The 20,176-nt window shown below is 36.1% G+C and overlaps 1 protein-coding gene across 2 annotated transcripts; it reads right to left on the reverse strand.

Moving 5' to 3' along the window:
* Positions 1-10,232: 10,232 nt before the first annotated feature.
* LOC132111204 (PHD finger protein 10) lies at positions 10,233-19,783 on the reverse strand. Of its 2 annotated transcripts, none has more exons than XM_059518363.1 (12): positions 19,642-19,783; positions 19,192-19,298; positions 18,848-18,978; positions 18,586-18,669; positions 18,180-18,322; positions 16,755-16,904; positions 16,140-16,249; positions 15,898-16,048; positions 15,358-15,477; positions 11,678-11,786; positions 11,239-11,427; positions 10,233-10,513 (listed from the first exon to the last, which is right to left on the reverse strand). In XM_059518363.1, exons 1-12 carry the CDS (start codon positions 19,708-19,710, stop codon positions 10,431-10,433), a joined length of 1,446 nt encoding a protein of 481 aa, XP_059374346.1. In that variant the 5' UTR covers positions 19,711-19,783; the 3' UTR covers positions 10,233-10,430. The 2 variants fall into 2 exon arrangements, with proteins under 2 accessions (XP_059374346.1, XP_059374348.1); XM_059518365.1 differs by having other exon boundaries at positions 19,539-19,674.
* Between the last annotated feature and the right edge of the window lie 393 nt (positions 19,784-20,176).

A 20,176-nucleotide genomic window follows, 5' to 3' on the forward strand; every position in this document is an offset into this window, starting at 1 on the left:
AATAAAAAGCTCATCCATTAAAAAAAAAAGTGTCTCACATGGCTCCAGGCGATGAACAAAGGCCTCTTCAACCCTTTAACCCTTTAAGCAGATGCTGCTTTGTCCTACGTCAATGTAAATACTTAAATCTAGTTTCTAAGATCTATTTCCGAATATACTGGAAAAATTTTTATAAAACTGAAATAATAATAAAATATATATAAAAAAGTAATAACTACAAATCAGCAGCACATTAAAAAATAAGCAGGCAAATGAATAATTGTGTCATTTGTGTGATCACATATGGTGTTTAAATGAAATATAAACCAGCATATAAACATTTGCTCTCATTTATGTTCATGAAGATGCTGCATTCAGTGAAGTCCCTGCTGTTACTCAAGTGCCTTATAAGTTTCTGTTGTATCTTTTAAATATTTACTTTGCAATGTTCACAATGAATATGTATTATTCCTATAATGTCTGGCAAATATGTACTTTTATAAATCGTGACTAACAATATCATGCATATAGGATACATTACAAAAGTTTACCATTTTGGCACAACTCTACATAAACAGTTTGTAACAGTTCAAAACACCTTTCCTGCTGGCACATCAGGCAGGGTGAGATCCCAAAGGATGTGTGACAGGCCAGAAAGATGTGTCTGAGTCTGTAAATACTGGCTACTTGAATTACATCTTCAGCACATGAAGGGCTGGGAAGTGATGTCAGGCCCACAGCTGTCACTGCCGAGAAAAAGAGAGCAGTAAAACATGGGCTAAAAGACATAGGGGCGAAACATTACCTCATTAAGATTCGTTTGATGCATGAACGCATGGAAACACGCAATGATGGAAGAACAAAATCTTCTATCAAGAGTCATTTTAACATCATGGTAATACAGTAACTGTCAAAATAAAGTTGTTTTACTGAGAAAATTAAATGACAATTAAAAAGGTTTAAATATTGAAGTATTATACCTGTATTTGTATCATCAGTAAATTAAATAATAATTAAATTTTAATAATAATCTCATTTGATTACAAATTACTCATATATTAATACAACTTAGGTAAAACATTGACAAAATATACAGTAATTCTACTGTTAAATATAATTATACTATTAAAATGGCTCATATTTTTACTATTCCATATGTATTTGATATTTTAAATACACTGTTCAAAAGTTTGAGGACAATAAGTTTTAAAAAATATATATTTGTACTGACCAAGTATACATCAAATTAATCAAAAGTGACAGTAATGTTACAAAAGATTTCTCATTTTTATTTTTATCTACATTAAAATTGAAAAGTGTAATGATATTTCATTATATTAATATTATTTGTTCTGTATTTTTGTTTGAATCAATGCAGCCTAAACTGTAAATTATGGTCATTTGTTTTCTAAAAACCATACATTTTTACTGTAATTTAAAAAAATAAATAAAAAATCAATACATTTTTTTTTAAATAAAAACCATTAAAAAGTAAAAATACAATATATATATATATATATATTAATGGACATTTCTCTAGTTGCATTTTTGAAGTCACACCACCCAGTCGGCCCAGATATAATAAGCATGTTTAATAACAGAAAGATGCAATTTTTCATGTAAAAGCTTCCTGCAGCTCTTCACGTCACCTATCAATGATAGAGCTTTTGTGGAGAATCCCAGTGTATAATGGTTTGGGATAAAAGTAGGACGGGTGATAATGGATGTGGCTCTTTTGCTCCTCTCAGAAGGGGGAACGTTTAATCATTGGGCTTCTATAGGACTGCGGTGTGTTGCCAGAGACAGCTGGTTAGCTGCATCCTTTTCTGCAGATCCCATCATCTACTCGCTTTGGGTCAGAGTAAATGAGTTCTCCCAGAGGTCAAAGGTAGCGCTCCCCTTCCCAGGAGTCCACCCAGCCAGAACAACATTCCCTTGAAACAGGAAGGGAGGGCATTGTCCATATGTTGTCTTCACTCACAGGGCACAGACCTGTTAGACTGTGACATTCAGGCACAGACCTGTTAGACTGTGACATTCAGTTAAGAACTGTGAGGTGTTTGAATCCATACCTTTTAGGGAAGTTGAAATGTGATATGACATTATTATGTCAGCCTTTATATCCTGAAGGATAAACTTGGCAGAAGAGCACAAGTCAGTATCCATATGCTGGTTGAACAGCCAAAACCAGGCTCTTTTTCAAAACCTGGTGAGCAGCCATTCTGCCAACTACCTACATAGACATCCTGTCCGTACCTCAAAAGTGATTTAACACACAACTCACATCAGGGCTTTTTCCATTAATTTGCCCATAGGGATTTTAAAGAGTTATAAGCCATAACTAAAGCAAACAGCTGAGAGGCGAATCACAACATTATAACCTGTGATGTGTAGCAAAAAGTATATGAAAATCAAACAAAAATACAAAGACTTTAATTAGGAAAAGAACTACGATCCCATTAAAGGGTTACTCCACCCCAAAATTTAAATTTTGTCATTAATCACTTACCCCCATGTCGTTCCAAACCCGTAAAAGCTTTGTTCGTCTTTTTTGGATGAAAACCGGGAGGCTTGAGACTGTCCCATAGACTGCCAAGTAAATAACAGTGTCAAGGTCCATAAAAGGTATGAAAAGTTATCGTCAGAATACTCCATCTCTTCATATATATAGACCAATACTCCAATACTCTCCATATAACTGTAAGCTGCGCGTGCTCTTCTGTGTCCTCCGCTCCACAAGGATGCGCTGATTTATTTAAACTCAAAGCTAAATACAAATAGAAACAGCGCATCCTTGTGGTGCGGAGGACACAGAAGAGCACACGCAGCACGATAATATGGAGTAACCAGAGCAGACCATTGACAAAGGATTGAATAAATTCGTTATTTTTGTTTTCTTTGCTTACAAAAAGTGTCCCGGTCACTTCATATAACCCAGATTGCACGTCTGATGGCAAATGGAGTATTCTGATGACGACTTTTCATACCTTTTATGGACCTTGACACTGTTATTTACTTGGCAGACTATGGGACAGTCTCAAGCCTCCAGGTTTTCATCCAAGATAACTTAAATTGTGTTCCGAAGACAGAGCTTTTACGGGTTTGGAACAACATGGGTGTAAGTGATTAATGACAAAGTTTTCATTTTGCGGTGGAGTTACCCTTTAAGCATTGCGAATGATAATTCGATTAAAAATGTCAGATAAATATAAAACTATTAAAGATTATATATATATATATAAACAATATATTTCACATATATTGCACAAATTATAGTAGGTCTGTCTTTGAAGGTTATCATCAGATGAGTTATCATTAAAAATCAAATCACCTATATGGAAAAAATGTTTACTTTCGGATCCCAACTGTTGCACTTTAAGCATAAAAATACACAGAACACACAAATATTAAGTAACATTTTTTTTTACAGGTGCTGGTCATATATTAGAATATCATCAAAAAGTTGATTTCACTAATTCTATTCAAAAAGTAAAACTTGTATATTATATTAATTCATTACACACATACTGATATATTTCAAATGTTTATTTCTTTTAATTTAGATGATTATAACTGACAACTAAGGAAAATCCCAAATTCAGTATCTCAGAAAATTAAAATATTACTTAAGGCCAATACAAAGAAAGGTATCTCCAGGGTGCGGTTATCCCTATTGCTTGTACCCTTTTTTCTGCCACATCTTTTCCTTCCCTTCACCTCTCTATTAATGTGCTTGGACACAGAGCTCTGTTAACAGCCAGCCTCTTTTGCAATGACCTTTTGTGTCTTGCCCTTCTTGTGCAAGGTGTCAGTGGTCGTCTTTTGGACAACAGTCAAGTCAGCAGTCTTCCCCATGATTGTTTAGCCTACAGAACTAGACTGAGAGACCATTTAAAGGTCTTTGCAGGTGTTTTGAGTTAATTAGCTGATTAGAGTGTGGCACCAGGTGTATTCAATATTGAACCTTTTCACAATATTCAAATTTTCTGAGATACTGAATTTGGGATTTTCCTTTGTTGTCAGTTAAAAATATCAAAATTAAAAGAAATAAACATTTGAAATATATTAGTCTGTGTGTAATGAATTAATATAATATACAAGTTTCACTTTCTTAATGGAATTAGTGAAATAAATAAACTTTTGGATGATATTCTAATTATATGACCAGCACCGGTACATTGATTGATTAATTAGAGTATTTAATTAATTATCAGTTTATTTATAATCAGAATCACTTTTGCTGCATCCGCTATCTTGGAGTTTCTTAAGTGAGCTTGTTGCATTGCATTCTGGGATTGCCTTCCCTGCAAATAACACATGCTGCTTTGGAAATCAGCCATACCTAACGTATGAACACAGCCTTAATGTAGGAAAGGCACTTACGAAACCTCAGAATACTGTCTACATATATAGAGATATAGATATAAAGTGCAAGAGCAGTTCATTAAAATTTATAAATGACCTGCTCTTATCATCTGATCATGGTTGTATCTCTCCATTAGTGCTTCTGGATCTTAGCACTGCGTTTGACACTATTGACCACAACATTCTTTTGAATAGACTGGAAAAATTTGTTGCCATTAGTGAACGTGCATTAGTATGGTTCAAATCATACTTATCTGATCGCTATCTTTTCGTAGCAGTGAATGAAGAGGTATCATATCGATCACAAGTGCAGTATTGAGTACCGTTTTCTTTTCACACTTTACATGTTACCCTTGGGAGATATCATCAGGAAACATGGTGTTAGCTTTCACTGTTATGCTGATGATATTCAGCTCTATATTTCTTCGTGGCCTGGAGAAACATACCCATTTGAAAAATTTACGAAATGCATAGTCAATATAAAAAAAAACTGGATGACGAGTAATTTCTTACTGCTAAAATCTGAAAAAAAAAAACAGGAGTCAATTATGGGACCTAAAACCTCCGCGCATGTAATAACCTAGAATGCTGTCTAAGACTTGATGGCTGCTCTGTCAATTCTTCTTTATCATTTAAGAACCTAGGTGTGCTATTTGATAGAAATCTTTCCTTAGAAAGCTACGATTCTAGCATGTGTAAAACTGCATTTTCCATCTTAAAAATATATCTATATTATGACCTATGCTCTCAATGTCAAATGCAGAAATGTTAATCCATGCGTTTATGACCTCAAGGTTGGATTATTGTAATGCTTTATTGGGTGGTTGTTCTGCAAGCTTAATAAACAAACTCCAGCTGGTCAAAAATGCAGCAGCTAGAGTTCTTACTAGAACCAGGAAGTATGACCATATTAGCCCTGTTCTCTTTAACCTGGCTTACACATAACACACTAATACGCTTCTAATATCCAAATCCGTTAAAGGATTTTTAGGCTGCATTAATTAGGTAAACCGGAACCGGGAACACTTCCCATAACACCCAATGTATTTGCTACATCATTAGAAGAATGGCATCTACGCTAATATTAGTCTGTTTCTCTCTTATTCCGAGGTCATTGTAGCCACCAGATCCAGTCTGTATACAGATCAGAGGGTCACTGCAGTCACTCGGATCCAGTATGTATCCAGGCCCTGAAAGACACCAGAGACCAGGACAACTACAGTAGATGAGCCGCAGATACAGATCCCCTGTAAAGACCTTGTCTCAAACGACCACCGGACCACAGGAACCAGATGAGTCCTCTGCACAATCTGACTTTGCTGCAGTCTGGAATTGATCTGCTGGTTTCGTCTGGTCAGAGGAGAACTGCCCCCCCGACTGAGCCTGGTTTCTCCCAAAGTTTTTTCTGTCACAGGTGGAGTTTCGGTTCCTTGCTGCTGTTGCCTCTGGCTTGCTTAGTTGGGGTCACTTCATTTCCAGCAATATCGTCAACTTGATTGCACAGATACTATTTAAACTGAACTGAGCTGGATGATGACATCACTGAATTCAATGATGAACTGCCTTCAACTGAAAATTTAGTGTTTACTATTGTCATTTGCATTATTGAAACACTATTTTCCTATTTAACACTAGTAAAGTTGCTTTGATATAATCTGTATTGTTAAAAGCGCTATATAAATAAAGGTGACTTGACTTGATTAGTGTCCGCCCACTTTCTCAGCACCCTTGGCTCCAGGTATTCTTCCATTGACTTTTTTCATAGGGATTTTTAAATGGAGAAAATGAATGGGTTTTTCACTTCCAGAGCCTGAATATTGTGCTCTGTTGGAACGGAGCCCTAGACTGTCAGTTGCCACTGGCCTGATCGAAAGAGCATCAGTACCAACTTGAGCTTTAACATCTCCAAGTCCTTGTTTTGGCCCACAGCAACAGCCGCCGTTCCACTTCAGCAAGACAGGCATGCAGCCATGAACAACATCACTCCTCACCCACCAATATTACTCTCTAGAGAGTTTGCTCTGCATTATTGTTAGAGTCAATTTTATTCAATTCCATCCACACATGGTTTCAGCGGCAAATGTCCCAGAAGCAAAGAGATGGAGCCATTTCTATTGTGACGGGGCAACAGGTGAGAGGCAGGTGCCCAAGCTACAAGCCCACTGCTCAAATATGAAAGAGTTTCTCCGTTGCTTAACAGCTGTCTTGTGGTTTAAGCAGTTTTAGTGCCAAAGAAATAGAAAACCGGGGAAAGTATTTATTGGCCATCTGTCCACTCAGTATTCAAGGAGTAGAAAAACTGTTCATTTAAACCTTGTAATGGGGTTAGTTGTTTAAATATTGATACTCGATCACATGATGGGAGGTGAACTCTTTAAAATGCTGAGATCTTTGAAGTCTATAAAATGCATAAAATGCAAATTCACCGTATGAGTTTTCTTAATGCATGTTAATGATCTAGTGGATTATTCATCCATGCATAGAGTGTGATTGATTTAATTTTTTATTTTTTTTCTAAATGTCATAACTTGATCTTTTGACTTCTCTGTAGTGACATATGCCTGACTTGTCCAATCATGTCATCCACTGAACTCCACCTCTTTAGTACATTTGACGATAGCTCAAATCTCATCGCATTTAGATCTGCCTCTTGTGAAAAAGAAGTGTGATTTATTGGATAGAATGTGCACTCAAAGTTTTTTTTTTAAACTGTAATTACAGATAATACAATATCATTGAAATAAAATGCTACTTAAGCATACCTTAAGAGAGTACACATTCATGATGTTTCTTAAACACTTTTTTTAAGTGCACTTTGTAATAATGACAAAAATTAAGTTTTTAAAGAACTTTTAAATCATGTTTTAACAATCATTTGTCATGCTTTAAAGAAGTACTCTTATTTTGATGTGTTGACATACTAAAGCACATTTAAAGTACTTGATTAGAATTTTAAGTGCAGTGTGCTACTCATCTAAAGCAGGGCTGTCGGTTGATTACAATTTTTAATCTAATGAATTAAATGTTGTGGTGATTAATCTAATTACACAAATTGAATCTGGTTGTGAAAATAACCCTAAAATAGAATTTTAAAGCCATTATTGTGTTAAATGAGAACATTAAACTTATTACACACGAATGATTAGGCTACAGTGACCTAATATAAACTATGGAAAATAAAATACAATTTTGAAGCATCTCAAATACTGAAACATCTCAGTATTTTTTGTTCATACAATGAAAGTCATTGCCGGGAAAACCAAATCAGCTTGGTTACCAACAGTCTTCAAAATACCTTGCACAAAATAAAAGTTTTCGAAATGTCATGAGGGTGAGTGAATGATGACAGAATGTTTCTTTTTGAGTGAACTATCCTTTTTCTTTCTTTCTTTGTTTAAATATCTTTCTGAGTAAGTCATTGAGTCATTCATTCATTCAATTCATTCAAAACGCTTATTATGAATGGGTCACAGAATCATTTGTTCACCCGATTGTTTCAAAACAGGATTCCTTCAGAAACTAATGATTTTCTGCATCTCTGCAGTGTGTTGCTCAGAGGCGCACAACAGTTTTGCTGTGGCTATATAGGTAATATTTTCATTGGCAAAATTGTGCAACAACAAACAATATTGTTTCTGAAATATAACACAATATTACCTATTACCTATTTACTGAACTGTTGTATAAAATCATATTTGCACTTGTGGTAATCGAGACAAAAACAGCACTTGTGCAATTTTTATCCTCGCTGCTAGTTATCATATGATATAAATACCAGACAAAAACTCATAAGGTGCATTTCTGCTCCAATATATTAAACTTAAGAAACATTTCAGGATACATCATGCAGTCCCCCCCCCCCCCCCCCATGTTTGTCAACAGTCAACTGTATGAAATATAAGAAGATGATCAGATCTGGGGCGAGTGCGTTATTTGTTAAAAAAAATGCAATTGGTAATTTTTTACATAACTAATTAATTGAATTAACGCGCTAAAATGACAGCCCTAATTCAAAGTAAATATATTTTAAGTGCACTAAATTAAATTTTGAAAATGTGTGTAATATATTTAAAAACACGATAAGCTTTGATATAAATGACATTTAATTCAGTTTATCATAAATACTGGCCCATATATCCAGCAATACACTTTAACCATATTTCAAAGAAAATAGCAATCATTATGAATTTACATATAAAGATATGTTCAAGTCCTACTTTCTGTCAAAAACTCTTTAAGTTCAACTAATTGCAAGCAATTGCAAATATTATGCAGTGTCCAATGACATTACATTCAGTTCAGACTTATTCCTTTAAAGCACTATGTTTCTGTAATAAGCAAGTCTACTCCATTTAAAAGTACGCTGAAATGTACCATGCAATCAACATCTTATGAACTGAACCTCCCCACTTCTTTTTGATAATCTGTTTCTCTCAAAACAGAATAAAAGATCCATCACCTTCTGTTACGTGCACCTTTAGGTCTGGATTACAGTAAAACAATTCACTGAGCATCAATTTAACATTAGCCAAGCACAGTCATTCAAATCATCATCATCATCATCATCATCATCATATCCTATTATTTCTAAGATGTTCTGAATGGTTTTAGCATGTTCCTATCCAGTTTCTAGGGGGGTTGCTTACTAGACCAATTTCATAGTACTTAAGATTGTTGGTTTATGCATTTCACAGCATACGGGCCTTAACAAACATTTCCAACAATTATTGTTATGTAGGTTAATAACCAGCGGCTATGTAAAATCTAAGTTATAGCATTAGTTATCAAAATAAGTGACAAATGCATTTTGGTATTTATTCGGCTTTTGAAGTCTTCGCATTGAAAATATTTTTGACCGCAGGATATTATGGCTTGACATAATTTGGCTAGTCCTAAAGCCACAATTGCTTATAAACCCACCGACTGCACTGGGAATTTGTGTAGAGGGTTAAAGAGCTGGATTTGTGAATCATGTAAAGGTTAGCCAGCTCCCAAAGAGAGGGTCGCTCCTCTCATGCATCGCATTTGAACCCTGTGACTCTTTCAAATGAATATGCATGCGTTTAGCAATTCAAGGAGGCATTTAGGCCTATATAAAAGGCTATAACTGATTTTTAAGAAATATAAGAGAGAAAGGTTATTTAAGCCTTCTGTATGTTAGAGGCCAGCAAAAAGGCAAACACTGCAATGTCCACTAAAACTCAACTAGCTAAATGATTTCAAATTCATATCTGCTTTGACCTAATTGTGATACTTGGATAAGAAAAAAGCTAATCAAGTAATTGCGGTCTTTAGAAATGGTGAGTTTAATCTTTTTATCCAATGCATTAAGCTAGGCTTTATATAATGTGCTCGTGCTCTATTACTAAGAGAAACATGTAAACAGAGTCACTGCGCCCTCGTGTGGATGGGATCAAATATCCAACAGCTTTTGGAAAGTTATCCGATGCTGTCTGGATCTAGTTACACAACACAAACTCCAAACAGCCAGACATCACCAGTGACTCGGTCAAAACAGACCCTGACTGCTCAACGGAAAGCTGGATCCTTTGTGACGAGGCTTTCACAAGTGTCTCTTTTCCAGGTTCACACACACCTATCAGGTGTCAGAGCAGCCGTCACACCTGCTGCTTCACTGGTGACCTCCACGGGGCATCTGCTACACCACACTAAACACAGTCCCATTAACTAGACGGGGAAACATGTGTTGTTATGGTGTGGTTGAAACAGACTGGGCCTCCTGCTGCTCATTACAAATGAATGAGACGCTGCATAATTACTGCAGCAGGACATTTCAGGTCTGAATACTGACTGTCAGTATGAAAGAGTGAGGGAGAAATGTCTAGCATGACCACAACAAAAAGAGTAAGACACACACAAACACAAAATGTTTTTTCAACTTTATTTAAAACAAGTTAACGATACAAAAAACCTTATGTGAAGCCGAAACAATTGTATATATATATATATAAAAAAATTAAATTACAAAAAGTTAATGCAACATTAAAACACATACGGAGGTCAAATAATAGAAAAATAGAAATTAATACCAACGTGTTGTACAAAATTGGTCGACTTTTTGGATCTCATTTAGATTTTTTTGGTGTTTTTGTTCCTTTCTTTTGAGGTGTAGAAAACTCTTTGTTGCACAAATCACAGACCCAGCAACCTGTGAGAGAGAGAGAAAAAATATATAAAACAATTATAAGGAATACTGTTCAGGACACATTTATCTCCAACTTCCCAACTTCTCTTCTAAACACTCACTGGCAAAAATACAACACATTTTTTTAAATCACATTATAACAAAACTAATTGAAACTCGCCTATAATAATAAAAATAAAATATAAAAAGCCCTCCGTGTGTGTTCCTGGGTTATAGTCTCAGTCTCGGGCGTTTATTCTCGAGACAGTAACCCTCAATTGTCAGATTAACAAATTAAGATGACATTTTTATTCCGAAACGGTGCATTAAATTAATCAAAAGACTTTCAAATTGTTACACATATACATTTATACACACACACACACACACACACACACACAGTATTTTTGATCAAATAAATGCAGCCTTGGAGAGCATAAGAAATTTCTTTCAAAATCATTAAATATATATATATATATATATCTGTTATAACCCCAATATTTAAAAAAAAAAAAAAAAAAAAAACTTATACAACTTATCCTGCACTTGCACAGATTTTTGTCCAAACAAATTCTCTCTACGGTAAGAATTTCTGGAGACCTAATCTCGGTCTCTAACCTTAAAGTGATTAAAAGTACCAAATAATAAAAAACCTTAAAGGTGAGGTAAGATTTCACCATCAGCTTAGCATTGTACGTATTCATTCATTCATGCATGCATATGAGGGCGAACGCATCTCCGAGCCTCACCCAGAGGAATGGAGTCCATGCCCACACAGAAGGTGTGGAAACCTCGGTCACACTTGTCACAGAACATCATCTCCTCCTCATGGTGCGGCTGCTCGCACACGGTGCACGTCTTGCACTCCATGCACTGCCAGGGGTACATCTTGATCTGGGACACCAGCTCCACACTCATGTCCAAGCAGGACGGGTGACCTGAACACAAAGTCAGGCCTCTCATGATATACGCACAATGTCACACACCACAGAGCAATCCAGCAGAATCATTCACAGGATGCGGACGCTTAGGAAACGCTACTTGAGATTCTGATATCACAACACTGGTTCTTTAATCAAGAGACCGTGAGCCTGCGTCCTTCACATGTAGTGAAGGAACAAACATTATCAGGACATATCACTAGAAGATTTTCATTAAACAGAAGAGTCAGGAAGAGTTTGGACTTACCGCTGTTCTGGCACTGGGAGCAGTGGATGAGAGTCTCTGGTTTGCCTTTCTTGTTGGCCTCCTTACCCTTCTGACATATGCCACATATAGCATTGGGAATGACCTTAGGCTGCAAGGGCAGAGTAACGCTATAAACGCCAGGCAACCAAGGTCATACACACCATCTGACATTATGCTTAAATCAAAACCACTATGATTTTTTAAATTAAATTAGTACAAATACCAGAGTAAACTGGATGCAGGTTCTTAAAAAAGTATTAAAATAGCCTAATATTTCAATTTTAAGAATGGTTAATGCATATAAATGTATAAATACACAAGCAAAAAATTCCAAAAAATTAAATAAAAAAATAAATGTCACATAAATCAAGATTAAAGACTACTGTTCAAAAGTCAGTTTTTTTTTTTATTTTTTTTTTTTTTAGAAATTAATACTTATTCAGAAAGAAGACATTAAATTGTTAAGTGATAGCAAGATACATTTATAATGGAACGGAATATTTTTGAATTAAAATGTGCGTTTTCCACAAAAATAAAGCAGCAAATCTTTTTTTTCTTTTGTTCAATACTGATAAAAATAAACGTGTTTCTTGAGCAGCAAATCAGCATATTAAAATGACTTCTGAAGAAACATGCGACACTGAAGAAAGGAGTGATGTCTATTAAATTATCTATTATTGTAATGATATTTCAATAACATTAGCGTTTTCTGTATTTAATTTCATTTATATTTTTATTCTTAATTGTAAACAAATGCAGCCTTGGTGAGCATAAGAGACTCTTTTCAAACACACACACACACACAACAATAGATAATCCAAAGAAAAGTGTTTCACCACATTAAACAAACTGGCAGAAGAAAAAGCCAATGCAAAGTGTAACAAGTGCATAAAAAAGCACACAAAATAGAGAATGTTCTTGTGCTACACTTTCATTCAATGCTCACAGTCATTAAGAAATCTCTCTACAGTCTAATTTCTTTAAAACCTCTTTATTCAAAAGGTTACTCTAATTACTGACATGTCAAAGGCCCTACCATAAAAAAATAAAACCAGGCCAGTGACAACATTGTGGAAAACTAAACTAAAGGTTTCAAGAGGCAGGCCACGGCTACAAGTTAAAGACATTTAGATGTTAGTGAAGCTCCCAGGTATGATAACAAAAAGACAAAATCCTTTCATTCGGTCACAGCTGGAAACTTCCAGCTGAACTAGGAGTATTACATAAAATATAAAAATCACATAACAGGAACAAGAACATTTAATGTGGTTTAACTACAAACACTCTTAACAAGACTCGAGAGATTGCATGAAAGAGCGATGGAAATCAGCTGAGAGCTGTACCTACCGTCTCCTAAATAAATCAAGACTTTCATACGTGCTGCAGTGATTTAGGACTGAAACACCACACTCACAGTAGATTCACATGATCAAATGCCATATTCAACAATAAAACAAAATCTGGATGAGCATATAGTTATAGTTGTCTCTATAGGTATCATCCTTGGTGTGAACAAGCCTTTAAACCAGTCAAACGTGTATGTTAAGAGGAGAAATTGAACAGGGCTGTTCAGATTACTGCCTATTCTTGTCTTTAAAAAAGTGAAACGTGTGCAACATTCAAAAAATGTTTCGACCAGTAGTATGCTACACTGTCACATGACCTTCTAACATCACATATGAGTGCAGTGTAGTTATCATCCCTCAAAATAATGGATAGCATTCTAAAGTAAATTCGATTTTGTGTTTACAAAAAGTAAACAAAAACACAAAAAAAAAACAAAAAGTTCAATTTCATTCTGGAATTCATTAGACTTTAGAGTGCAGTGCATTGTGGGAAATGGAGTGCACTGCAGTGGACTGGCAAGTTACTTTGACAAATGTAGCAGGTCAACTATGCAAACCTACCGTGCATACTGCTGGAGAACAGACGGCTCACGCTTCCTGAGAAACACAACTACAAGGAAAACTAGAAACGAAGACGGGGCTAAAATAAGCCTCTAGCTGGGGCGTATTTTTTAATAATAAAATATGCAAACATTTTTTCCCACAAAAACACATTAGATAAGAATGAACATTTTCAATCAAGAAAATGTAAACCATCTGGAACAAAAAAAAAATGCACATATTGTACAAAACATAATTTAAGTATGCAGAAGTGTAGCTCAAATGCAAGCATATGCAGGCAACGACTTCTTGCAATATAACACTGCAAAACTATTGTGCATTGTAATTTACTTCATGTAAATTTTGTTTTGCATAATTTCTAATGTGAAAAGGTGAACCTTTTGTTGATCCAGCAAGCATTTTGACAAGAAAAAAAGTAACTTACATAATTTATCAGAGTAAAACACGGATATCAAGCATATTTAAGGTGCCCATAGAGTCAGTGTAGAAAACCACTGATATTCAGTTTGACAATGTTATACCAAACAATCGTTGATAAGAGAGTAAAGCAACTAAAGGATAAATAAAGCTAACTTTAAAAGTGCACTCAGTACGTTTGTTTAACTGTTAAAGGCATAATTAAAAGGATCTATAAGGAATAGTTTCTTCATTTATTCACCCTAATGTTGTTCCAGACCTGTAGGACTTTTTGTCCATAAAATAGAAGTCAATGGAAACCAAAACGGTTTCACAGAAGTCAGTCAATCAAAGTTTGAGACTATCAGCGTGGATTAATGACATTTCACAACCGCTTTTAGCAATTCTTTTTTAAAGTTTTGCGAAGACGTATGATAACTTCATATGGTGCTTTCATTTATTTATTTATTTATTTTTAATGAGGGGAACTGTTTTGCAATATCCAAATAAATAGAATATAATTCACAAATAAATATGAAAAAGATTCACAAAAATTAAACTGATGCACAAATAAATACTAGAATGCTATATGTTAGGAGTCTCAATTTTTTAAATCGGAAAATTACAAATTTATAGAGTTATTAATTTGTGAATTTAACTCTTTCCTTTTTTATTAATTCATATGTTTACAACTGTTTTTTTGGAGCGTGGCTTACAGCTGCTGATAAATGGAAAAGAGCTTTGAAAATGTGCCTTGAGCGCTGCAAACGTGCTTGGTGCTTCTTTTATTGCTTTTACTAGTAACCTGGTTGTTTCGCAACACCCAGCTGGTCATGTGACCTCAACATTGCGGCACCCATAAGACGACGACAGGGAAAAGCATAACTGAGTGCACCCTTGATATTTCTTCAACTGTTTCATATCTATGGATTATTAGCACTTTTTTTTAGTGTTTAGCAGCTAAATGAAACTGCTCACATGCCCTTCAGCTTAACCGACAGTCAGGTGGAGAGATAAAGAGAGGTATTTTAAGCTATATGAAGTACTGTTCATTTTATGAGGGTATTTACCTTCACAAGTGCAACACAGCAAAAAAACAAACCCTAAACTGACGGCAACGCCACACAAAAATGTTATTGCTCCAAAGGTCTGTGCAGAACACAGGAACTGTCACTGGGTTTCCTGGCACTGAAAACAAATGAGTACCACTCTTCAAAGAGAAGATAAGTCCCATTTACACGAGCAGTCCCGATCTATGACCAACCGGGGGGAGAGTGTGTGTGAGAGAGGGAGAGAGAGGAAAAGAGGAGTGGCGAAAAGGGGAGAAGAGAGGTGTTGGGTTATTTTAAAAAAAGATCAGGGGCTTTTTTCTTCTACCTTGTACCCGGGGACAGATTTGTGTTGGACGGTGCGAGGAGTGGCGTCTTTGCTCTTGACTTTGGATTGAACTCCACTGTCTTGGCTGTCTCCGTCTGAAGTGTTTCCTGATGAGCTGTCCTGTAAGTGAATAAATAACTCAATCATTTAATACACTTCCTATCATCCACGAGTCATGGTTTGCTTTTCTGATTATGTCAAATCTCAAATAGAGACCACTTTTCATGATCCAATTTCATGATCCATGGTCTTTTTAGATTTTTTTTTTGAAGTATTTTTGTTATGTGTTATGTTGTCATTTTCATTAGTTTTTTATATGTAAATTTAGCTTTAGTTTCTATTTCAGTTTTAGTCATTTCGGTACTTTCACTTGGAAATGAGTCAGAGTGCATAAACAATCATTCAATATTTTGCAGTTGCTTTCGAGACACTAAATTGCACTGGATAACTGTCCAACTATAGACTGAAAATCACATTTGAACTAACTGAACCAACTGTGCACTTTTATAAGTAACAGGCAGTCACATGAAATCAACTTACAGAGGAAGCTTTATTTTTTTTGCCGTCTTCTTTCCCGTCCTCACCTTCATCCGAATCCCCATCACTGTCCAGGGCAGGCAGCTCGGGGTCCAGTGGAGGCTCGTACAGAGCCGTGTTCAAAGGCAAGTAGCGGAGCTCATTTGGAGAATACCTACAAACGAAAAACCCAGTCAGAACGCTGAACGAATTTAAGCCTTTCATGTTCTCCAGTACAGTGATGGATGGTTTATTACAGAATGCACCTTTTGTAGTACTCTTGGAACTGGCCAGGAATGAGGCCGACTGGGTATGGACCGGTCCTGGTCCTTTCTGGAGGGAGGACTCTGTATCTTCCTTGAGGCACCTGAATAATCTGGGGGTGAAAGAGAACAAGTAATGAGTCCTGGGAAAATAAGTGTGTTATCAAAATGGTTTAATGGGGTCTTTTATTTCTATTCTTATTGTTTTCATTCATGTCAAAAATGAAACATGGCGCTATCCTGTCCATAGACAGTAAAAGAAATGGACACAGCGACCCCATTGGATTCAACGGAGACAAATGAAGTCAATTAGAAGCACGCACTTCCTGGGGGTCGGGCGTAAAAGTCAAAGTGACGCCAAAATGAATGGGAGTCAATGGAATGCTAACAGCAGGTGGGGGTCTGCTAGCCAATGGCGGCGTCCAGGGGTGCTTCAAAAAAAACTGAAACCCTGCCCCGCTGATCCTGACTGAGGTCTGTAAGTGGATGCTCAGGATTTAGGGTTAGCTGCCAGGCTATTGTTAGGCAGGTTTTTTGGGTGGGACAGGAGTTTTACATGCATTTTACACACCACAGTAACAGTACACAATCAGATTAAAGAACAGAAGCACATTTTACATGTGTTTGAAGGTCAAAATAAGCCCTCCTCTCCTCCATCCGCTCTCGGTTGAAATTACTGTTGAATTCAGCAGCTTTTTTAGCTGCTTTCTTGATGTAGTCGGGCACTTTACTGGCTTCAACTTTTTGAGGATTCTGTTGCTGCATTTGCTAAAAAAAAGAAAAAAAACAATCTGACCATTAGGACTAACAGACTTTTAGCAAAGTTCAACCATATTGATCATTATTACCACATACACCACCCTTTACTTTAAAAAAATAAAAACCTCACATACATCTATATATATATATGTGTGTGTGTGTGTGATTAATCGCATCCAAAATATACGTTTTTGTTTACATAATATTGTAATGTGTGTATGGAGTATATTTATTATGCATGTATATATAAAAGACACACATACAGCATATATTTAGATAATATTTACATGTATATATTTATATAAATCATATCATATATATAAATGCATTTAATATATAATCATCAAATATTTATCTTAAATGTATAAAAGCATGTGTGTGCATTTATAGATACATAATAAATATACACAGAGTACACACACATATATTATTTAAACAAACTTATTTTGGATGCGATTAATCATTTGACAGCACTAATATATAAATAACTTCATCAAAATAAAAAAGCTAAGCATTTTTTGATCAAAAATACAGTCAAAATAATAAGTAATATTTTGTTATACTAACATTTCAATTTTTTATTAATTCCTGGGATGTAAAGCTGTATTTTCAGCATCATTGCTCCAGTCTTCAGTCACATGATCCTTCAGAAATCATTTTGAAATGCTGATTTGCTGCCCAAGAAACATTTCTGATCATCATCATAATTACTTTTGATCAATTTAATGCAGCGGTTCTCAATTCAAGTCCTCGCTCCCCCCAGCTCTGCATATTTTGGCACGTCTGTCTCATCCACGCCTGTTAACACACCTGATTCAGATAATCAGCTCGTTAGAAGTGAGCTCCGTGCATGAACTGTGTTCCCATTGACATGGTCCCTACACAGTGTTCAAGGAAATCTGTTGAAGTTTACCTCACTTCGGGACATTCATTCACAGATTTGCGCTGCACAACGTCTTCACACACATCATATACTTCTGTAAATAAATACAATTTAAGTTCACTTCTCGCACACTTCAATGCACTTTGAATGGAACATATACGTTCATTACGAACTGGAATCATGGAGGAATATCCTGTGATGTCCACTTCGCAGGGAACTTATGTTCGAATAGAACAAACGTCTGAAGCCATAAGAGAAACATACAAAATGTGCAGAGCAGGGGCACTAGGACTGGAATTGAGAACCGCTGATTTAATGTGTCTTTGCCAAATAAGAGTATGCATTTCTTTAACAAGAGTAATATCTAAAGCCAGTCATAAATAAGAGCGTGTGTCCCTCACCGCACTCAGCGTGCTCACAGAGTACTCTTTAGTGATCCTCTGGCGCTCTCGCTCCTGGAGTATGACAGAGTACTCCGCATGTTTGACGGGATACTCCTTAATCATCAGATCAATCACTTCATCACTGCGCAGAGCAGTGAGGCCTGACGGAGAAGGCAATTTCATTATAGGGATCTTACATTTAGTCTTAAACTAGGCGGATACACTCAACTTCTTACTACAAGAAACTAAGCTACAAGTCAACACCGAAAAACCAAGCAGAGCAGATGATGAATTAAACCACTGAGTTTATATACAGACACCGCATTGGATATATTTAGGGTAAGAGTAATAATTACAAAACAACGATTATTTTTATTTGTTTCACAGATTCAAGAAACGGAAACGAGAAAGACTGAATTCTTACCCAAAGTGCACTGCGTTTCTGTAATAACATTTTGTTCTCTCAGATAAAGTTTTTCTTTGTGAGACAGGTCTCTTCTTTCCAAATCTGGTATGAAGCAGAGAAGGAAAAACTTTGGGTGTTGGGACAGTCACAGCACAGCACAGAAAGTCTTCTCTGTCATGAGTAACTAAATCTGAAAAATCAAACCACCATTTGACCAATAACGTGAATACCACTCAATTAGATTTTTCTCTGCAGACCGTCAGAGGCTCATCGTTCATACCTGGATATTTCCGTTTGAATGAAGTGACTCCTAGGTACTCGCTCACTTGTTCCTGTAACATATAATACTCCCCTGAGTCATCTGGGGGCCATTTGTATTCGGTCAGATTCTCAGCAGGAAAGTATGTTGGTCTGTAATGAAATGGCAAACCTCAATACATAGTAAAAGAACAGAATAAAGATTAAAAACATTTTCGGTGAGCCAATAATTCCAGAAACAGGTGACTGTACTCAGTCGGAAATACATAACAGGTTATTTTTACCCTATTCATCTGGGGTGTCTTGTGTTAAAAGGGATTCAGCGGTCAGCGTGGTATATGTGAAGAGTGTGTGATGATCGCTCACCCCTGCTCGTGGCTGGAGGTGTCACAGCTTCTGGAGCTGTCTCCGGAGCCCATCCGCCGTCTCTTGGGGGCCTGACTGCCATCACTGGAGCTCTCCTCAATGTCATCCTGTTTTGGGCACATTTCAATCTCGATTGAGAGCTAGGTCTAGAGCTAGCTAGGTCTAAAGCCCATGAAATCATACTATCAATGACTGTCCAAAATACACATAGGACGACAGCTGGGGTCCGTTTATATGGTTTATTTGTTTAAAAGTATAATTACTCTGAACATCGTCCGTTCATCTAGATCTTTAGCTCCATCGGCTAGCAGGCTAATAGTAAATAAACAAAGGCGACTGATGCTCACATTCACGTTGATATAGACGCAGTAACTGAACAGATGTAAACCTCTCATGCTACAGTGTTATAACTGTCTGTGCAACAAGATGTAGCCGCAAACACCCACACACCTTCACAGACTGCGTCCCGGGAGTCGCGGGATTGCTCTCGCACGGTCTCGGTGACAGAACCGCTGCCATGTTGACGCTCCGCTGATCAAAGAGCGTCACAGTCACCGTCCGACCGGAAACCAGGAACGAGACGAAGCGTTCCGAACACTTCTTCTTCTTCTTCTTCTTTTTATATGGCGGTTGGCAACCAGCTTTCGGTGCATTACCGCCAACATTCCGAACACAAAATAATAATAATAATAATAAAAAAAAAAAAAAAAAAAAAAAAAAAAATTATATATATATATATATATATATATATATATATATACATAATACATTTTTATATGTAAACAATTAATATTGATAACATTTTTCATCTATATCCCTCTCTTATTTACAATTTATTTATTTTTAATTGGAACGATTTATACTTACAGGAAATATTTGTTATGCCTTTGTATTATTATTATTTTAATAGACAAAACTATTGACTTTTTTATTTATATCTTATGATTAATCATTTATCTACCAATTAAGGTTTCCTTTTAAATGT

Source organism: Carassius carassius, chromosome 30 (genome assembly GCF_963082965.1).
Source record: "Carassius carassius chromosome 30, fCarCar2.1, whole genome shotgun sequence".
In the NCBI taxonomy this organism is placed as follows: Eukaryota; Metazoa; Chordata; class Actinopteri; order Cypriniformes; family Cyprinidae; genus Carassius; species Carassius carassius.